General features: G+C 38.8%; 1 protein-coding gene across 1 annotated transcript in view; it reads left to right on the forward strand.

The window, feature by feature from the left end:
• The window catches only part of abraxas2 (abraxas 2, BRISC complex subunit), a 36,550-nt gene extending 20,812 nt beyond the window's left edge, over nt 1–15,738 (forward strand). The window contains exons 4-9 of the mRNA XM_041209926.1: nt 4,921–4,987; nt 6,643–6,833; nt 7,085–7,204; nt 9,191–9,275; nt 12,118–12,232; nt 14,533–15,738. Coding sequence (XP_041065860.1) covers nt 4,921–4,987; nt 6,643–6,833; nt 7,085–7,204; nt 9,191–9,275; nt 12,118–12,232; nt 14,533–14,987 — 1,033 coding nt within the window. The 3' untranslated portion in view covers nt 14,988–15,738. The remainder of the gene's footprint in view (nt 1–4,920; nt 4,988–6,642; nt 6,834–7,084; nt 7,205–9,190; nt 9,276–12,117; nt 12,233–14,532) is intronic.
• Nucleotides 15,739–18,820: the final 3,082 nt, after the last annotated feature.

Raw genomic sequence — 18,820 nt, forward strand, 5'->3', positions numbered from 1 at the left:
AATGGAACTTGGTGAAATTATTATCACTAGGGAAGCGGTACTGAACAAATTGATGGAGCTGTAGGCTGACAAGTCTGGTTCCTGTAGACTTCATCCTAGGGTCTTAAAAAAGGTGGGTGATAAGTTTGTAGGTGCGTAGGTGTTAATTTTCCAAAATTCCCATTCTGGAAAGCTTCCATCAGACTGGAAAGTAGTAAATATAACCCCTGTATTCAAAGAGGGAAGGAGGCAGGAAAACAGGGAACCATAGGCCAGTTAACTTGACATCTGTCATGGGGAAGGTGTTAGAATTGATCATTAAGGAGGTTATAGCTGGACACTTATAAAAGCTCACGGCAATCAGGCAGAGTCGGCATGGTTTTGTGAAAGGGAAATCACGTTTAACCAATTTATTGTAGTTCTTTGAAGGGGTAACATGCACTGTGGATAAAGTGGAACCTGTAGACATGCTGTAATTGGATTTCCAGAAGGCATTTGATAAGTTGCCACATCAAAGGTTACTGTGGAAAATAAAAGCAGGAGTCTGTGCTGAGGCATCAAGTTTTTACAATTTACATCAATGACTTAGATGAGGGGAGTGAAGGCATGATAGCTAAATTTGCAGATGACACAAAGATACGTGGGAAAGTATGTTGTGAAGAGGACATAAGGAGGTTGCAGATAGGTTGTGAGTGGGCAAAGATCTGGAAAATGGAGTTTAATGTGGGAAAATGTGAAGTTGTTCACTTTGGCAGGGAGAATAAAAGAGCAGAGTATTACTTAAACAGAAAACGGCTGCATAATTCCGAGCTGCAGAAGGATCTAGATGTTCTAGTGCGTGAGTCACAAAAAGTTAGTATGCAGGTACAGCAATTAATTAAGAAGGCTAGTGGAATGCTATCTTTTATTATGAGAGGAATTGAACATAAATGTAAGGATATTATGCTTCAGTTATACATGGCATTTGTGAGACCACATCTCAAATATTGTGTGCAGTTTCGGTCTCCTTATTTAAGGAAGGATGTAAATGTATTGGAGGTGGTTCAGAGGAGGTTTATGAGATTGATACCTGGAGTGAGTGGGTTGTCTTGAGGAAAGGTTAGACTGGGCCTGTTTTCACTGGAGTTTAGAAGAATAAGGGGTGACTTGATTGAGGTATGGAAGATCCTGAACAGTATTGACAAAGTGGATGTGGAAAGGATGTCTACACTTGTTGGTGACTCTGGAACTAGGGGGACATTGTTTTAAAATTAAGAGTTGCCCTTTTAGGACCGAGATGAGGAGAATTTTTTTCTGAGGGTTGTGTGACTTTGGATCTTTCTGCTTCAGAAGGTGGTGGAGGCGGAGTCATTGAATATTTTTTAAGGACAAGGTACATAGATTCTTGTTAGGCAAGGGAATCCAAGGTTATTGCGGGTAGAGGGGAATGTGGAATTTGAAACAAACTGATCAGCCATGAAAATGAATCGGAACAGGCTCAAGGGGCTGAGTGGCTTACTTCTCCTATTTCATATGTCAGTCAAATAATAAATTCAATAATGTGTCTTGGTCAGCATTGTCAGTTGCAGATATAATGCTAATGTACAATGCAAAGGCCACTACCTCCCAAATAGTTTCACTGCACAACCTCATGGTAATGCTGCACTATGTTTAACTTCTGTAGTGCACCACCAGTGCTGCTCACCAAGGTTCCTTAGCACCTTCCAAACCCACGAACACTACCATCTGGAAGGGCAAGGGCAGCAGACACGTGGGAATATGACCACGAGGAAGTTCCCCTCCAAGCCACTCACCATCCTGACTTGGAAATATATCGCTGTTCCTTCACTGTCACTGGGTCAAAATCCTGGAATTCCCTCCCTAACAGCAACGTGAGTGTGCCTCCACCACGTAGACTGCAGTGGTTCAAAAAGGCCGCTCACCAACACCTTCGAGGGCAATTAGGGATGGCCAATAAATGCAGGTCTAACCAGTGACACTCGCACCCCATGAACCAATTTTTTAAAAAATCACATGACTACCACAATGCTAAATGGGATAGATTTCGAACAGATATAGCAACTCAGAACTGTACATCCATCAGGTGGTATGAGCCAACAGCACCAGTGGAATTGTACTCAGCCACAATCTGTAACCTCATGGCATGGCATATCCCCGACTCTACCATTATCACCAAGCCAGGGGTTCAACCCTATTTCAGTGAAAGAGTGCAGGAGTGCATGCCGGAAGCAGCATAATAATGAGGTATCAACCTGGTGAAGTTACAATTCATGCTACACTAGTTGTCTTAAGCAGCAGGTGACGGACAGAGCTAAATGATTTCCTGCTAGCCAGCGGATTGGATGTAAATTTTGCAGTGCTGCCACATCCAGTTGTGAATGATGGTGGACAATTAAGCAATTCACTGGAGAAGGCAGCTCCACAGATACCCCCATCCTCAATGATGGAGGAGCCCAGCACATCAGTGCATAAGATAAGGCTGAAGCACTCACATCAATCTTCAGCCAGAAATGCTGAGCGGATGATCCATCTGGGCCTCTTCTGGAGGCCCCTAGCATCACAGATACCAGTCTTCAGCCAATTCGATTTAGTCCACATATGGAAAAAATGGCTGAAAGCACTGGATACTGCAAAGGCTATGGGACCTGACAATATTCCGGCAATAGCACTGAAGACTTGTGCTCCAGAACATGCCACGCCCCTAGCCAAGTTGCAGTTATGACACTGGCATTTTACCTGGCAGTTTGGAAAATTGCCAACATATGTCCTGTACCCACAAGGCAGCACAAATCCAACCCAGCCAAATATTGCCCATCTGTCTACTCTTGATAATCAGTAAAGTGATGGAATGGGTCATCAACAGTGCTATCAAGTGGCAGTTTAGCAATAACCTGCCTGCTGATGCTCAGTTTTAGGTTCCATCAGGATCACTCAACTCCTGACTTCAAAACATCCTTGGTTCAAACATGGACCAAAGAGTTGGATGTCAGGGGTGAGGTGAGAGTGACTGCCCTTGATATCAAGGCAGCATTTGGCTGAGTATGCATTAAGGAATCCTAGCAAAACTGGAGTCACTGGGAATCAGGGGGAAAACTTTCTGCTGGCTGGAGTCATATCTAGTAGAAAGGAAGATGGGTGTGGCTGTTGGACGTCAGTCATCTCAGTTCAAGGACATCACTGCAGGAATTCCTCAGGACAGTGTCTTCGACTGAACCATGTTAGCTGCTTCATCAATGACCTTCCTTCCATCATAATAAGGTCAGAAGTGGGGATGTTCACTGATGATTGCACAATGTTCACCATTTGTGACTCATCAGATAGTGTTCCATGTCCAAATGCAACAAGACTTGGACAACATTCAGGCTTGGGCTGACAAGTGGCAAGTAACATTTGTGCCGCACAAGTGCCAGGCACTGACCATCTCCAACAAGAGAGGATCTAGCCATTGCCAACTGACAATCAATGGCACTACCATTGATGAATCCCCCACTATCAACATCCTGGGGGCTACCATTGACCAGAAATTGAACTGGACTAGCTATATAAATAATGTGGCTATGAGAGCAGATCAGAAGCTAGGAATCCTGTGGTAAGTAACTTGCCTCCTGACTCCCCAAAGCCTGTCCACTATCTACAAGGCACAAGTCAGGAGTGAGATGGAATATTCTCCACTTGCCTGGATGAATGCAGCTCCAATAACACTCAAGAAGCTCGACACCATCCAGGACAAAGCAGCCCGCTTGATTGGCACCCTTCCCATAAACATTCATGCCCTCCTCCACCAATCACAGCGTCAGTAATGTATATCATCTACAAATGCACTGCAGGAACTCACCTTAGACAGCACTTTCCAAACCCACACCTGCTACCATGTCCTTTGTAGAAGGACAAGGGCAGCAGATGCATGGGAACACAACCAACTGGAAGTTCCCCTCCAAGCCACACACCATCTTGAGTTGGAAATATATTGCCATTCCTTCACTGTCGCTGGGTCAAAATCCTAGAACTCCCTTCCTAACAGCATTGTGTACCTACACCACAAGGACTGCAGCAGTTCAAGAAGGCCGTTCACCACCACCTTCTCGAGGGTAATTAGGGATGGGTAATAAATGCTGGCATAGCCAGTGACGCCCACATCCCATGACTGGAATTTTAAAAGTCTATAACATTAAACTCTGGCTTAATGATGCTTATAGCTAATATTTTAATATAAAGCTGTTTGTCAATGAATTTTCCCTGTGACTTTCTCAAATGCCAATAACTAAAATACAGTCTTCACCATTTACAAGTGGCTAGTGTTTCTGCCACTAAGCAATTGGATGGTCAAATCTGCAATTCATTATGTAAACTTATTACAAATGCTTTGTTTGTGACCAATGGCAGTGTGTGTTGTGATTCTGGTGATTTTCCTTTTTAACTATTTTAATCCTTGCCATCTTTGTTTCGGAGAGCATACAATTCAAGTTTAATGTGGAATAATTTTTATCACAGAAATCCCAAATGCATTAAATAAAATCAATGGGTAAATCGGTAAATATAGTAGATTGAGGTGCAAAGGATCTTACTGAACTGCACAAAATAATTGGTATGGTAATGCACTTTAAACAATACCTTTGTAATTGACTCCTAAAAGCCTGGTAAATGGTAAGTACTGATTGTCTGTCATAGATGGCTGCCCATGTTAAGTGTTGGATGGTGTAAATGGTACTTCCCATCCAGCTGGTAGAACGTCCATGATCTACGTATACACTCTCTGGCACTGTTCTCTCAAGCAAATATTTATAAATATATTTTTTCTAAAGCCATGTTTTCCCTAGTAAACCTATTTTACTTAAACAATTTAACATCATCTCAGATGTCTGTTTGTCTTGAGGTATTCATATGCATTTTTTTGTATCATTACAAGGACTGCATTCTTAATGTAAAATTTGTCCTTTTCAGTTTTTACGACTATGCAGGAAGAGTTGATGAAGAAAATCTGGATAGAATCCTCAAAGGAAGGAGGAAAGTAAGTGTTCACTTTTGGTAGTAAATGTCTCTCATTCTTCCTTTTTAAATCAAAACTGTAACATGAGACCATGGGGAGGGCCATTCAGCCCTCTGAGCCTGTTGCACCTTTCAGTTTGATCATGGTTATTCTGTGGCATCAGCCATAGTTCAGTTAGCACTCTGGACTCCAAGTTTGGAAGATTCTGCGTTCAAGCCTGGACTTGAGCACAAAAATCAAAACTGAGACTTTAGTGCAGTACTGAGGGAGTGCTGCACTGTTAAGAGCAGGGAAGTTCTCACTGGTGTCCTGACCAATATTTATCCCTCATCAACATCACAAAAACGGATTATCTAATCATGATCACATTGCTGTTTGCGGGCATTTGCTTCGTGCAAAGTGGATGCCGCATTTCCTAGATTACAAATAGACTACAATTCAATATTACTTCATTGGCTGTGAAGTGCTTCAGGATATCCTGTAGTGATGCAAGGTGCTAAATAAATGAAACTCTTTCTTTCTTTACCTCAATTCAATTTTACGCACCTTTGGCTCCATATTGCTCGATCTATTTACTGAATTAAAAACCTGCCTATCTAGGTCTTGAAAAATTTGATCCAGCTTCCAGTCTTTTGGTGCGATGACCAATTTCCCCACTATTCGTTGTGTGTGGCGGGGGGGGAGTGCCTCTTGGATTCATTCCAAAATGACATAACACTAACTTTTTAAGATTACTCCCCCCTTGTTTTGGATTGCTCTACCAATGGACATAGCTTCTTTGTGTCTACACCATCAATTCCTTTTAAACACCTCAATTAGATCAACTCTTCATCTAAACTTCAGGGAACACAAGCAAAGTTTACGCAATCAATTCTCGCTGTAACACACAAAGCCTGTGTTCTAATCAGGGCTAATGTATCCTTCCTGAGGTATGGCGCCCAAATCTGAATGTAGTTCTTCAGATGAGGTCTTACCAAGGCTCTGTATAACTGAAACATAACCTCTTTCTCTTTATATTCAAGCCTCTTGATTAACTTTTCGATTAGTGTTTGTACCTGTGATATTTTGTACCCATGTGACTTTACCTGCTGTCCATATTAACACATCCCAAATGATGTCTTAAGATGGAAACCTTCCCTCTGAATCCAGTTGGTGTCCCTACAGACCCTTGATTCAGTTCGTAAATATAACTAAATTAAAAATAACTAAAAACAAAAAAACTGCGGATGCTGGAAATCCAGAACAAAAACAGAATTACCTGGAAAAACTCAGCAGGTCTGGCAGCATCGGCGGAGAAGAAAAGAGTTGACGTTTCGAGTCCTCATGACCCTTCGACAGTTCTGTCGAAGGGTCATGAGGACTCGAAACGTCAACTCTTTTCTTCTCCGCCGATGCTGCCAGACCTGCTGAGTTTTTCCAGGTAATTCTGTTTTTGTTTTAAAAATAACCAAGTTGATTACAATGATATAATCTTTGTCACTTATCATTTTGTGTTTTTTGATACTTTTTGTATAAGGGAGTAACAATACCTGGATTTTTAGAAATCTCAATCAAATTTCTCGGAGAATTTCCCTCTCAGTCTTCCCTTTTGAAGATTTAAATATTTAAAGATGTGTTGCACTGTAATTGTGTAAAATATTACCTTTGAAAATACTAATAGCTTCCTCCTTCTGTAGAATGTTATTGGCTGGTACAGATTTAGAAGAAATACACAGCAGCAGATGTCCTACAGAGAGCATATTATCCATAAACAGCTAACAAACATCCTTGGAGTACCTGATCTAGTCTTCCTTCTATTTAGCTTCATCTCCACAGCAAACAACTCAACACATGCATTGGAATATGTGCTCTTTAGGTCCAATCGTCGGTAAGCCAAATAGCTTGCTAAATAGATTGCTAAGTCTAAGATGTATTATGTGAATGAATTCTAAAATTTGAGCATTTACTTCATAACTAACGGATTAATTTTTTAAAGTTAACGTATTTGTACCCAAGTTTATAGAAACTTTTACTTTTTGAATTATATTGCTCAATCTTGTTAGGAAAATATGCAGAGTTATGCAGGCTATTTTGCCATGGGCCTTTTTAGTTTTTAAAATATCCTACTTTTTTCTGAAGGTATGATCAGAGAGTTTCACTCACTATTCCAAATTTGGGAAATACTAGTCAACAAGAGTACAAGAGTTCCTCAGTACCAAACACATCATGGAATTATGACAAGGTGGTAACAGAACATGGGTGCGTATTAAACTATTAGTTTGAAAGCATTCCAACAAAGGATTATTTTAATAAATGAAATATAGTGAAATCACACTGAAAATCTTGCAGTGATGTTTGTCTATGTATCTAAACTTGTCTTCAGTAACTTGCAGGAATTGTGTGCATGTTGTTGGCATCACAAGTCTGAAGTAAATGTCTGTCCTACTGATCATGGCATGGTTTCTGGGATATCTGTTTCTTATGTCAATTCGCGCTAATATGAGGGGTGCATCTTACAGCAGAATCACTGCTTGGTCAAGCACGTCTATTCTGAAATTTTAAGTTCCTTTTTTATGATTATGGTAACTTAAACTGATGGTCCCTCCAATTACTAGGCTCTTAATTTCTGTTAACCAGTAAGCCTGATGTCTAAAAGACATTAGGATGTGGTATAGAGATAAAAGCAAAATGCTGCAGGTGCTTGAAATTTAAAATAAAGACAGAAAGCACTGGAAACATTAGCAGGTTAGTTGGCATATATGGAAAGAGGAACAGACATTTTTTTTAATATAGACCCTTGGTGTTTCTAGCATTCTCTGTTCTTGTAACTTTTTTCCAAAAAGAATGCTAATATTTGACATCAGCCTCATTGATATTTTTACTGGTGCCTAGGTTACAAAACAGCAAAATGCTTTCAACTTGTCTGCAGCTTCATGAATCTAATTTCAGTTTACAGCACTGCAAGAGAATGTTGTGCTTTCTGATCCATGACAGACCCTGACAGGTGCAGGGATCCTATCAAAATGAGCTTGAAATTGACCTTGCACAATTTGGTATGTAACTGAAAGACCCATGAACTTGTAATGTTACCAGCCATAATTGGATCATCTAGTATATTCCTGCAGAATTACATTTTATGTTTTTTTACATAGTTGAGATAAATAACAATTAATTTTCAGTGATGACTGCAGCAATGAGTAGATTAGTTGCATTCCATTTTGAGATGGTGTGTCACACATCATACATTGCAACCTGAACATGTTGGCACGTTTAAGGATCAAACTTTGCATAAATTAGCAATGGAATCCTTTTATTGGGTATTCACTATCAAGTAAACAGCTGAGCTGTACAAACTAGGAACGTTTCAAGTACCATTCTGCCCCGAATTTGATGATCTTCACCAGGTCAGTAGTAGATATACTACAATTGATTTCATGTCCCTGGTAAAGTGGGGGAGAAAAGTGGCTTTAATTCTCTCTTGTGATTGCTACACATTGCCCTGACTAAACACCAGATAAGATCCTAATGGTTCAACTGTAATCTTAAACAACATCTTTCTGCTCTTTTGTCACCCAACCCCCTTGCATCATCATGAACAGGCTGTTGACACTCACTTGAGGCTCATCATAATGATGAGTTGGACAGTGTGCATATTATCTTTTGAAACCATGCCTCAACAAAGATAAAAGGGAAAAAGAAATTTGGAAGGCAGAAATGCTTTTCTAACTGTTTGGCCCAACCTAACTTCATTTTAACTTCTAAGAAACATGTTAGACTTGTTTTATAGTAAATGAAGGCTATTGAATTAAAAATTGTATAAAGAAAAGCTTGAATGTGAATTCATTTGATGGTGTATGTCTCTTTTGAATCTCAGATTTTTTTTGTCAATCTAGCTTATTTCAGAGCATTTAGACATATTAATGGTTTCTTGGTAGCTATGAAGGCTACGTAAAATAAACTGCTACATGTGTTATGAATACAGAACAAGAAAGTCTTACTGCTCAATATTCCTTTCCCATTTACAGATTGAAAGTTACCTTTACAAAACGTAATTTGCTCACTATTCAGTCATTTACCTAAAAGGTCATTTAGTTGCTAAAGCTAAATTCTTTAACTTTTCCCTTCAGTGTTGAAAACAGCTGTTGATTTACAATGTCCTTTGGAATGGTATAGTGCTCTTAAACATGGTGCATAAATGCAATTTCAGGCTTGAGTTAATAAATGCTTTTTATTTTCCTGACACAGGGCTGAGTTCTTTGACAAAGATGGAGTGATAAAAGATATCAGGGCCATTTATCAGGTGTACAATGCGCTTCAGGAAAAACTGCAAGTAAGTTAGATTGTTGTGTTGGGAGTTAAGTATGAATAATTGAATGCAAGTTCTCACTTAAGTGATTCACTTTAATTCTGGTTTAGTGTTAGGAAATAGTGATTTTAAGTAGTATTTGTGGGTGCTAAGAATGAGTTTTAGCTTTAAAGTTTAAGTTTGATGTGTATTTCTGTCTTTGTTAAGAAATGAATTAATAAAAAAGTCAAGTTGAGTTTGTTTCACTTTAAAAGGTACCCACATTTCGAATGTGTTTCACGACTCTTCAAGCTAAGATAAGCAAACACGAGTAGAAAAGGCTGTGCTGTTGCCTAGCAACTAGGATCCAGAGAGGCAAGCCCCACCCATACACATGCACAGAAAAATCTAAAGAAACAGTTTTGAGTTCTGGTTTGAAGACAGCTGCCAAGCAGAAGCAACCTAGAAGGGGCAGATAGCCAGTCCCAAGCTAAAGAAGAAAGTACCCAAATCCAGGGGCGTGGAACAGGAAAGATCCTGAGCAGCCCTTCTAGTCAAAGGAAGGACAGGGACCTGGAAAATGCCCTGTTATGTGGAGTTAAGAGTGAGGAGCAGAGAAAGGCTTCAAGCTTGGGGATAAAGGCTTGTGAAAAGTCTGAGGGCCTGTAATTCTTTGCTATGGGCATGTGAAGGAGTGGTGTACTGTTGACGACTGAATAGATGAGAGTGTGGAAGAAAGCTTGAACAGATGTGGTATCCCAGGGGAGAGCAACATCAGAAGGAGCGTTCAAACCCCTGGATGTGGACCCTTGCGGAAGGTGTTTGCGAGAAAACATCAGTTTGGAAGAAGATTCCAAAGTGAGTTCTTGGAGAGTAGAGATTGGAAACCCTCATGTGAAAGACTCAGTTCAGTGAGACTGATTGGCTCACGTTGTGATAAGCGTCTGGGAGGAGTTGAGAGATCCGTAGCATCTGTGTTGGGTGGCATCTATCATTTGGTTTCAGAGTGTGGTGTGTCTGACGACAGGTTGCCTATTGGTTTACATGGATAGTGTACTTATTGCGGACATTAGAGTATAATATAACTTTTGTGACTTGTGTTGTCCTTACAAGTCTGTATATACCTGCATAGTTGTGGGTGAAGGAGTATTATAATATAGTTCATCTTTTCTTATGTAATAAATGTTTTGTTATTTTGTTAGAAGTTCATCAGCTGACCTTTGTGACTCATCTATTCAGTAGCTACACTCCACCTATCTAAACAAACAAATTAAAAGTTAGGATCTATCAAGCTGGGTTCTATTCTGGGATCAGGCTTGTCCAGTGGTAATATCACCTGGGATCATAACATTAGTCTTGCTATTAATTTTGTAAATGTGCTTATTTTTAAAATAAATCTATGCACAACACACCTTTTGTGATCTTGATGCACTTTGGATTTCATAACGTGATAATTGTTTTAGAGGATTATAGTTGTAGATGCATGGCAGTCTGGAGCTAATGATATCAGATTTTGACCATTTGTTCATAATGTTACATATCTGAGAGTGATCTGACTGCCTTGGGTATGATTAAATCCCTTTCTCCATGTGTTTAAAACACTGGGGAGCACCACTGTAACTTATTCTCATTGTGTCTACTCCTCTGCGCTGTACATTTTTTTTTCTGCTCTACCTGGACTATAGTTGTGTATTGCATTCTGAGGCAACCAAATAATAATCTGCTTCATAAACTTCCAACTTGTTCAAGTGCCAGACGCAGCTACCTGCATGGTGTCCCTACTCTGTCCCCCACTACATACAATTTAAAATCCTCATCTTCATCTTTAGAGCACCTCACCTCCCTTGCAACACCTTTTGGTCCTCTGACTCCACTTCGCCAGTGGTAGGGTAGCAACCATAGAATGTATAGAGTTTTTAGTTACTTTGCTCTATGTTTTGGAACTCCCTTGATAAATACCTAAAACAGATTGGTAACACCTCAGTGAAGAATATGATCCTGAGCTTCCTACACCATTTCCTCTCCATCACCAAAACTGCCTAAGTTCACCTCCTCATAGACCTCATCTGAGTCTGAATCTAATGTAGTTTAGAAACCCTCCCCTCTAGATAATTTCCTGTGCAGCATATGCTGCTCTCTACTACTGCATTTATATTGTAGGACTAATTTAGTCAATAACTCTAAATCTTTCTTGTAGTGCCACAGAAACCACCCAGCAGTAAAATGTGGAAGTTTCTAGAACACAACATTTATAATAGCACCTGTCTCTGCCCCGCCTCAGCTCATCTACTGCTGAAACCTTCATTCGTGCTTTCAGTACCTCTAGATTTGACTACTCCAGTGCTCTACTGGCCGCCCTCCCTTTTCCACCCTCTTAAACTGGAGTTCATCCAAAACTGCTGCCTGTATTGTAACTTGCACAGTCTTGTTCAGCATCTGCCTTGACACCCTATCCAGAAGTGCTTCAAACTTAAAATTCTCGCACTTGTGTTCAAACCCCATCATGGCCTCGCCTCACCCTATTTCTAACCTCGACAGCCTTCCAAGAACTGTATGTCTAATTCTGGCCTCTTGTGTATTCACGTTTTTCTTCATCCTGCCATTGGCATCCATGCCTTCAACTATCTAAGCCCTAACATCTGGAATTCCCTTAATTAAGCATCGCAGCCCCTCTCTCATTTTAAGACATTCCTTGGAATTTACCTCTTTGACCAAGCTTTTGTAATCTATCCTAATGTCTTCTTTGGCTCAATGATAATTTTTGCCTTGAACGCTCCTGTGAAGCACCTTAGAATGCTTTGCTATGCTAAACTTGCTATTTAAATGCATGTTGTTGAATTGAAGTAATATTTTATTGTACTTCAATTACCTTCCTTTAATTCTGCAGACTGTATGTGGAGAAGTGGAAAAAAGTGAACGAACAGTTGAAAGCTATCTACTCGAAGTAGATAAACTGAAAAAACAAATAGCGCGCAGGAAAAGGGAGATTGCGGAGGAAAAGAGTAAGTAACTATGAAGTATGGAATTACCCACTGGTAGGATTAAAAATAACTTTTGTTAATGTTGAGTGGTTTTCACCAAGAACTGATATTTAATTTTCTTGAACAAGCAAATATAAGCAGAAGGTTGACTCTCCTTCCATAGTTAGCAGAATCCTGGATTAAGTACGCAAAATGCAATGAAGTAGAACTGAAATAGCAAAAACATCTTTAAACTGCAGGGAAAGAGACTTGGATGAAAGTGTTTGCCATATAAAGGCATAATGAAATCAGAATATTTTATTAACACCTTGTGTGCTCACTGGCTATTGTAGCAATGGATAGCAAAGTTAAACAAAATGCTGCTGGTCTATATTGTTGGACTCAGTATTTGTAGATGAATACCAGTTTGAAAATATTCATCAGTGGGGTGTTAGAACATTAGTTTCACAAAAGTAAAATTAAGCCTATAAAATCAAACATTTGTGCCCAAAATTGCCAAATACAGAAAAAGAAATTGAAAAACAATTGATCCAGTAGCGCAGGTATGGTTACTCATCTGGTCAGCAGTTGCTGCTTTTAATTTTGGAATGAATGTGCTCCCTTTTCTCAACTGGCTGAGAACTGTCCTTCTGGGTTGTTTTTAAACCAAGGAAAGCTCAATATGTTTCTTCTTGCTTCTCAAATGGACTTGGAGTGAAAGGAAATAAAGGTTTTATGGTTAGGAAGAGAAGGTTGGTAGAAAAAAAAGTGAACAAGAATCAAAAGAAAGGAAATAGAGGAGACAATGGATGACCAGATAAAGCAATTTAGTGTTCTTTTTACAACTAGTTTGAAGGTTCATGTTTTAGTAGTTTGAGATTAATATGACAGTAATAAAGCTACTGCTGAATTTATTTTATTATTGTAATAGTTCACTGCATAAGCTGTAACTTGTAAAATCAGAGAGACTGGGAATTCCCCAAAACAGCTGCAGCCTAAGAATTAAAAGGTACTAAACTAGCAAGAAATCAGCTCCCACAAACTATAGTATTTAGAATGCATGCTGCTCTGAACCAGTAGCTCAGGCAGATCATTTTTTTAAACCCTGATGTAAACATCTAAAGTGCTCTCTGACATGGGATTAGTGGAGTCAAATTAGCACAGCCATGATGGGCCAAATGGCCTCCTACTGTGCTGTAGAGATCTGAGTCTAATGTAGATAAAAGCAAAAAACTGCTGTTTCTGGAAATCCAAAACAAAAATACATGGAAAAACTCAGCAGGTCTGGCAGCATCTGCGGAGAGGAGCACAGTTAACGTTTCGAGTCTGAATGACCCTTCAGCAGAACTAAGCAAAAATAGAAGAGAGGTGAAATATAAGCTGGTTGGTGGGGTGGGTGGGGGAGGGGCGCAAGTAGAGCTGGATAGAGGGCCAGTGATAGGTGGAGATAACCAAAAGATGTCACAAACAAAAGGACAAAGAGGTGTTGAAGGAGGTGATATTATCTAAGGAATGTGCTAATTAAGGGTAGAAAGCAGGACAAGCAAGGTACAGATAGCCCTAGTGGGGGTGAGGTGGGGTGAAGGAATCAAAAAAGGCTAAAAGGTAGAGATAAAACAATGGATAGAAATACATTTAAAAATAATGGAAGTAGGTTGGAAAAGAAAAATCTATATAAATTATTGGAATAAAAGGACAGGGAATCGGAAAGAGGGTGGAGATGGAGGAGAGAGTTCATGATATAAAATTGTTGAACTCAATATTCAGTCCAGAAGGCTGTAAAGTACCTAGTCGGAAGATGAGGTGCTGTTCCTCCAGTTTGCGTTGAGCTTCACTGGAACAATGCAGCAAACCAAGGACGGACATGTGGGCATGAGAGCAGGGTGGAGTGTTGAAATGGCAAGCGACAGGGAGGTCTGGGTAATGCTTGCAGACAGACCAAAAGTGTTCTGCAAAGCAGTCACCCAGTCTGCGTTTGGTCTCTCCAATGTAGAGGAAACCGCATTTGGAGCAACGAATGCAGTAGACTAAATTGAGGGAGGTGCAAGTGAAATGCTGCTTCACTTGAAAGGAGTGTAATGTAGTGTAGAAATTCTCCCCTCTAGATAATTCCCTGTGCAGCATATGCTGCTGTCTACAACTGCTGCATTTATATTGTGGGATTACTTAAATCTAAATCTTTCTTGTAGTGCCACAGAAACCGCCCAGCAGTAAAATGTGGAGGTTTCTAGAACACAACATTTAAACTGCATGTGCATGTTGTCTTCCTTGGCTTAGTGCATAAGTGATGATAAATGTATCCAGTTCTTTTTAATAATTTTGTTGTTGATATTTCCACTTAGAACTTCAAGAAGCTGCACTGAATAGAGGATTAGCTGAAGAAAATTCAGCACATGTGCCTATTCTGCGGTTCTGTCCTGGACAAGCAATGGAAGTACATATGCAGGAAAGCTTGGACTCCTCTATTGCTCTGTTGCCTAATTCTGATCTATCTGATGTTACTGCTAGGGGCAATTTGCAGGTGATAAGTAGTGTTTATGTGCCTCGGTTACAGGGTGTGGGTTCTGCTGGTAAAGCTTCAACAAGCACAAGTGCTCCCAACTACTATGGAATTAGAATGGGGAGTCCCCAGTCACAAAAAGCACATGGAGATGGCGTTAATAAAGAAGAGGACAATTATGAAAGCTTACACGAACCTTCAGAAACATGTGACAGTGAATACACTGCATTGGGTGACATGTGTCCGAATTCACATCCAGATGAAGATACAAATGGCCCTCAAACTTCACAAATATAACAGACTCTTAGGCACTAATTTTGTGATGCACATTAATTTTGAAAGATGTGGGAAAGATGGCTTCCAGGCCAAGCAATTGAATCGATGTGGAAGATTGCTGTGTGCAGAAAGCTTAAATATCCTACATGTGATGGTCTATTGCCTTGTGCAAAGTGTGCTTTCAGATAAACAGGATGTAGGATTATTTGTCTGTACTCTTTAGAAAGGTTCACGTGTAATAGCCAAAAATTGCTTCCAGTGGCACAATACCAACTATTGGCACACAATGGCAGCACCAGATATTTTTTCTTTTTTTAAAGTGGTATCACAGGCTAAACCAATCGCTGCTGGTCTGTACCTAATGAAGAATTTGTTTTAAATTGACAATATTGTACCTCTTGCACTATATTTTGTTTTGCCTTTTTTGTAGGCTCACAAAAGGGAAAGTTGTCTGCGGCCTTCAAAATTTACCCCACTAAGAGCCAAATTAGTGCTTGTTGAATTCTTCGTAACCTAATTGGGACAAAGATTGATTATATAATTGCTTTAGCTTGCACGTTGTAAGATTTATCTGTGACTAAGACTGTCTTATTTGGACATTTTGAAGTAGTGTGGTGTACTGTATCACTACACTTAACCATCCAGTCCTTTTAAAAATTGAAATGTAAATTGCCAGTATGTAATCCAAAAAAAAGTTTGGTTTCTTCATCAATAATGTGCCTGACTGGTGTTAGTATAGCAAAATTTGTATATAAAAATAATCTACTGCTCACTGCTCCTGTTTACTAGAATTATTGCTATGTTCCTTTTTGGGTGCTGTAACTTTCTTGGTTTTATTGCAATTCTGTTTGCCAAATGTTTAGTTTTTTTTTAAATGGAGCTGCGAAGAGGTTTCAATTCATAAAATATGATAGCCATTAAGTTTGCTCGTGGACTCAACCAGAGCTAAAGGAAAATTGAGATTAGTAGAAGCAACTTTTCTCGGAGAAAGTGACAAGAATTGTGTTTTAATTCACTGACTTCTGAATTTGTCCAAATCAGGCTGCCAAACATGAAAAATATCAAGTGAATCTTATGAAATCAATTAATCAATCTTTTGAGTAGCTGTCTAATCTTTGAAAAGGTGACAATCTTTTATACAACTTGAGACAAGAAGGATTTGTGTGGTTTTTTGTGCTACATTTGCCATTCACAGGGAGTTTTTACATAGCTAATGTACCCAATCCTGTACTCAGGAATTTCTCTCGTGTGTGTGTGTGTGTGTGTGTGTGTGTGTGCAGACGTACATGTGTATATATAAAGTGTAATGTACGTATCCATTTCAAAATAAGAGCTAACTCCCCAAGCAGATTTTATGAACTTAAGGGAATCTACTGCGGTAAATTTCTGATTAAGATTTACCTAACTCCATTCAAAACGATTTTTTAAAGAAAGGAAGTGCTTGATGAGGAAAATGTGTTTTGTCCCAAATGTTTTCAAGATTTTTTCAATCTGTTGTACACCAGTTTTATCCTCCCCATCGTTTCTTTTCAGTTACAAATCTGATTTGGTGTGCATTGCAACTGAACAGTTTGGTTTTATAAAGATTTCAATTTGACGTGCTAACTAACATGAAAGGAAAATGTACTTATGGCTCATTTGGTTTTTCTTCAATGTTTGACTGATCCCTGAATGATGCTACGTTTTTGCATAATCAGAACAGCACAGACATTTGCATTTCACAACATATGTGAATACTGCTCATACCATCAAATGATAGGATATGTGATGATAAAGATTTGCACAAAATTTGAGCCTCAAACTACAGTTTGCTAAATTAAATTTTAAGTGACATTTGTAAACTAAATTTGAGAGAATTTTTGCAAATGCAGCATTTGAAATTGGTCAATATAAATTAGGTCTTACTCAAAATTAATATAAATGTAGCTCTTAAAAATAAACTCTTAGCAGCAGTAACATGTCAAACTGGAATAAAATTAACTCGAGCTTTAGTGTCACACTTCATTTTTTTTGAGAAGAAAACAATTAACTATTTTGAGGTCTGTAAAAATGCATTTAGTTTATGGTACTAAAATACTTCGTAATTTCAGAATATAAATAAATATTGCATAATCTGATTCAGCCCATATAAATATTTCTTCCACAGCTTTTAAATTCAGAGGCTGAACATACTTGTGGCTGCCAAAATGCCACTGCTTAGTAGCAGTGGAAGTGCCATAATGATGCATTTTTGGAGTGCTGTCAGATTGGTAAATGTTCCCTGTTAGCCTTAAATTTAAGTTCATACATTTTTAATTGTGCCAGCAATATTTTGCAGCATTTGCCAGCTACGAAGTTGATTCTTCCTTTTTCCATATAAAAATATTTAATTCATTATAGTTTGGGAAGTCATGTTTTATATGGACAGTGACTAATACACTCTTATCTTGTCCTAAGCTACAGGGAAAACATTAGATAATGAATATAATCATTACTGAGTGTGGCACCCATGTAACACTCAGTTCCATTTGTATTTACTGAACTTTTAATCCATTATTACTGCTGACAGATTTTCTGAAACACCATAATGGCTGCTGTATTTTTTATATATAGGTGCAAGAGTGGCACTGACTAACTGTGGTGTCAGTTGTTTCACAAAGCTTATACTGTACCGAATATTGAAGCTACAATTGCAATAATGTTTTGTGGTGTTCATAAATTGTGACTGTAGTAAGAATGAATCCCGGTGAATTAGTAATAAAGTTAAAGGTGTTTCATGTCTAGGATCCATGTACCACTGACTAACCACTTTTTGCTGAAGACTGACTTCCTGAGGGTTTTCCCATCAAATCACACAAAACAGTCCCAACAGAGCAAGTGATAGATTTGGTCCTCGAGAATCATTCACTGAAATTTGAAATGCTTATTGGTGTGAAATATTCTAGCAGTTAATTTATGCTCATAAAATTGTTTTGAGGGAGAAACTGAATACTTGCTGCACTATTTACTAATTTTTTTGAAATGGTACAGCATCAACACACAATTTAGGTGATGGTGGTGTTAGCACTATATCCTAGTGGCTAGCTCACCAGAGAGGCAAGGTTGTCGATGACTTAGATACTCTACATAGTTTTGAATATCAGTATTGGTATTTAGTAAAATGTACTTAGGTTAGATTGATTTAGAATTAGAAAGTATTCACTGGCAGTTTAGAAAGTTACAGTGAACAATCCTTAGCATTGCACTGTGTCTTAAGTATTTGGAGTCAGCAATTTAATGCTAAATGGGAATGTGGAAAGTATGAAGATGCAGCTAATTTTTTATATGCATTTGCACAAAATATTGTATAGTCTGTTTTTTAAAAAAAAGACAAAGTGGCAAAGGAAACATCTTAATGGATATTATCTTCCCTGCCCTTGGAAATTATTAAACTATTGAAAATAAAATTCTGAAATGCCACTTAGCCATTGATATCCTGTTTTTTTATCCTGAACTTTATCCCTATTTGCTGTCTTGTATAGTGTTTATGCTGAATGATCTCTACCTGTTCTGGGTTAGCGCTCACCAGCTCTCTCAGATTGTAGTCAATTGCAAACTGCACTAGAATTTGCTGGTATTGCAGTGTGATTCCATTACTGCATCAGCAATTCAAAAGGCTAAGAAACTAGTTGCAGTCCCACCGACTCCAATTTTTCTTATTTATTACTATCTTCCAATGATTTTGCATAAATTTAAGTGATTTTTTTTTCATCTCCCTGCTTGAAAAAAAATGATACTAATCCACAAGCTTTTTTATTAGTTCCTAATTTGGTTAAAAGATTGTCATGATGAGTAACCATACAAAAAAAGCTTGCAGTACAGCAATAATTCAATGC

The sequence above is a fragment of the Carcharodon carcharias genome, chromosome 17, assembly GCF_017639515.1.
Source record: "Carcharodon carcharias isolate sCarCar2 chromosome 17, sCarCar2.pri, whole genome shotgun sequence".
In the NCBI taxonomy this organism is placed as follows: Eukaryota; Metazoa; Chordata; class Chondrichthyes; order Lamniformes; family Lamnidae; genus Carcharodon; species Carcharodon carcharias.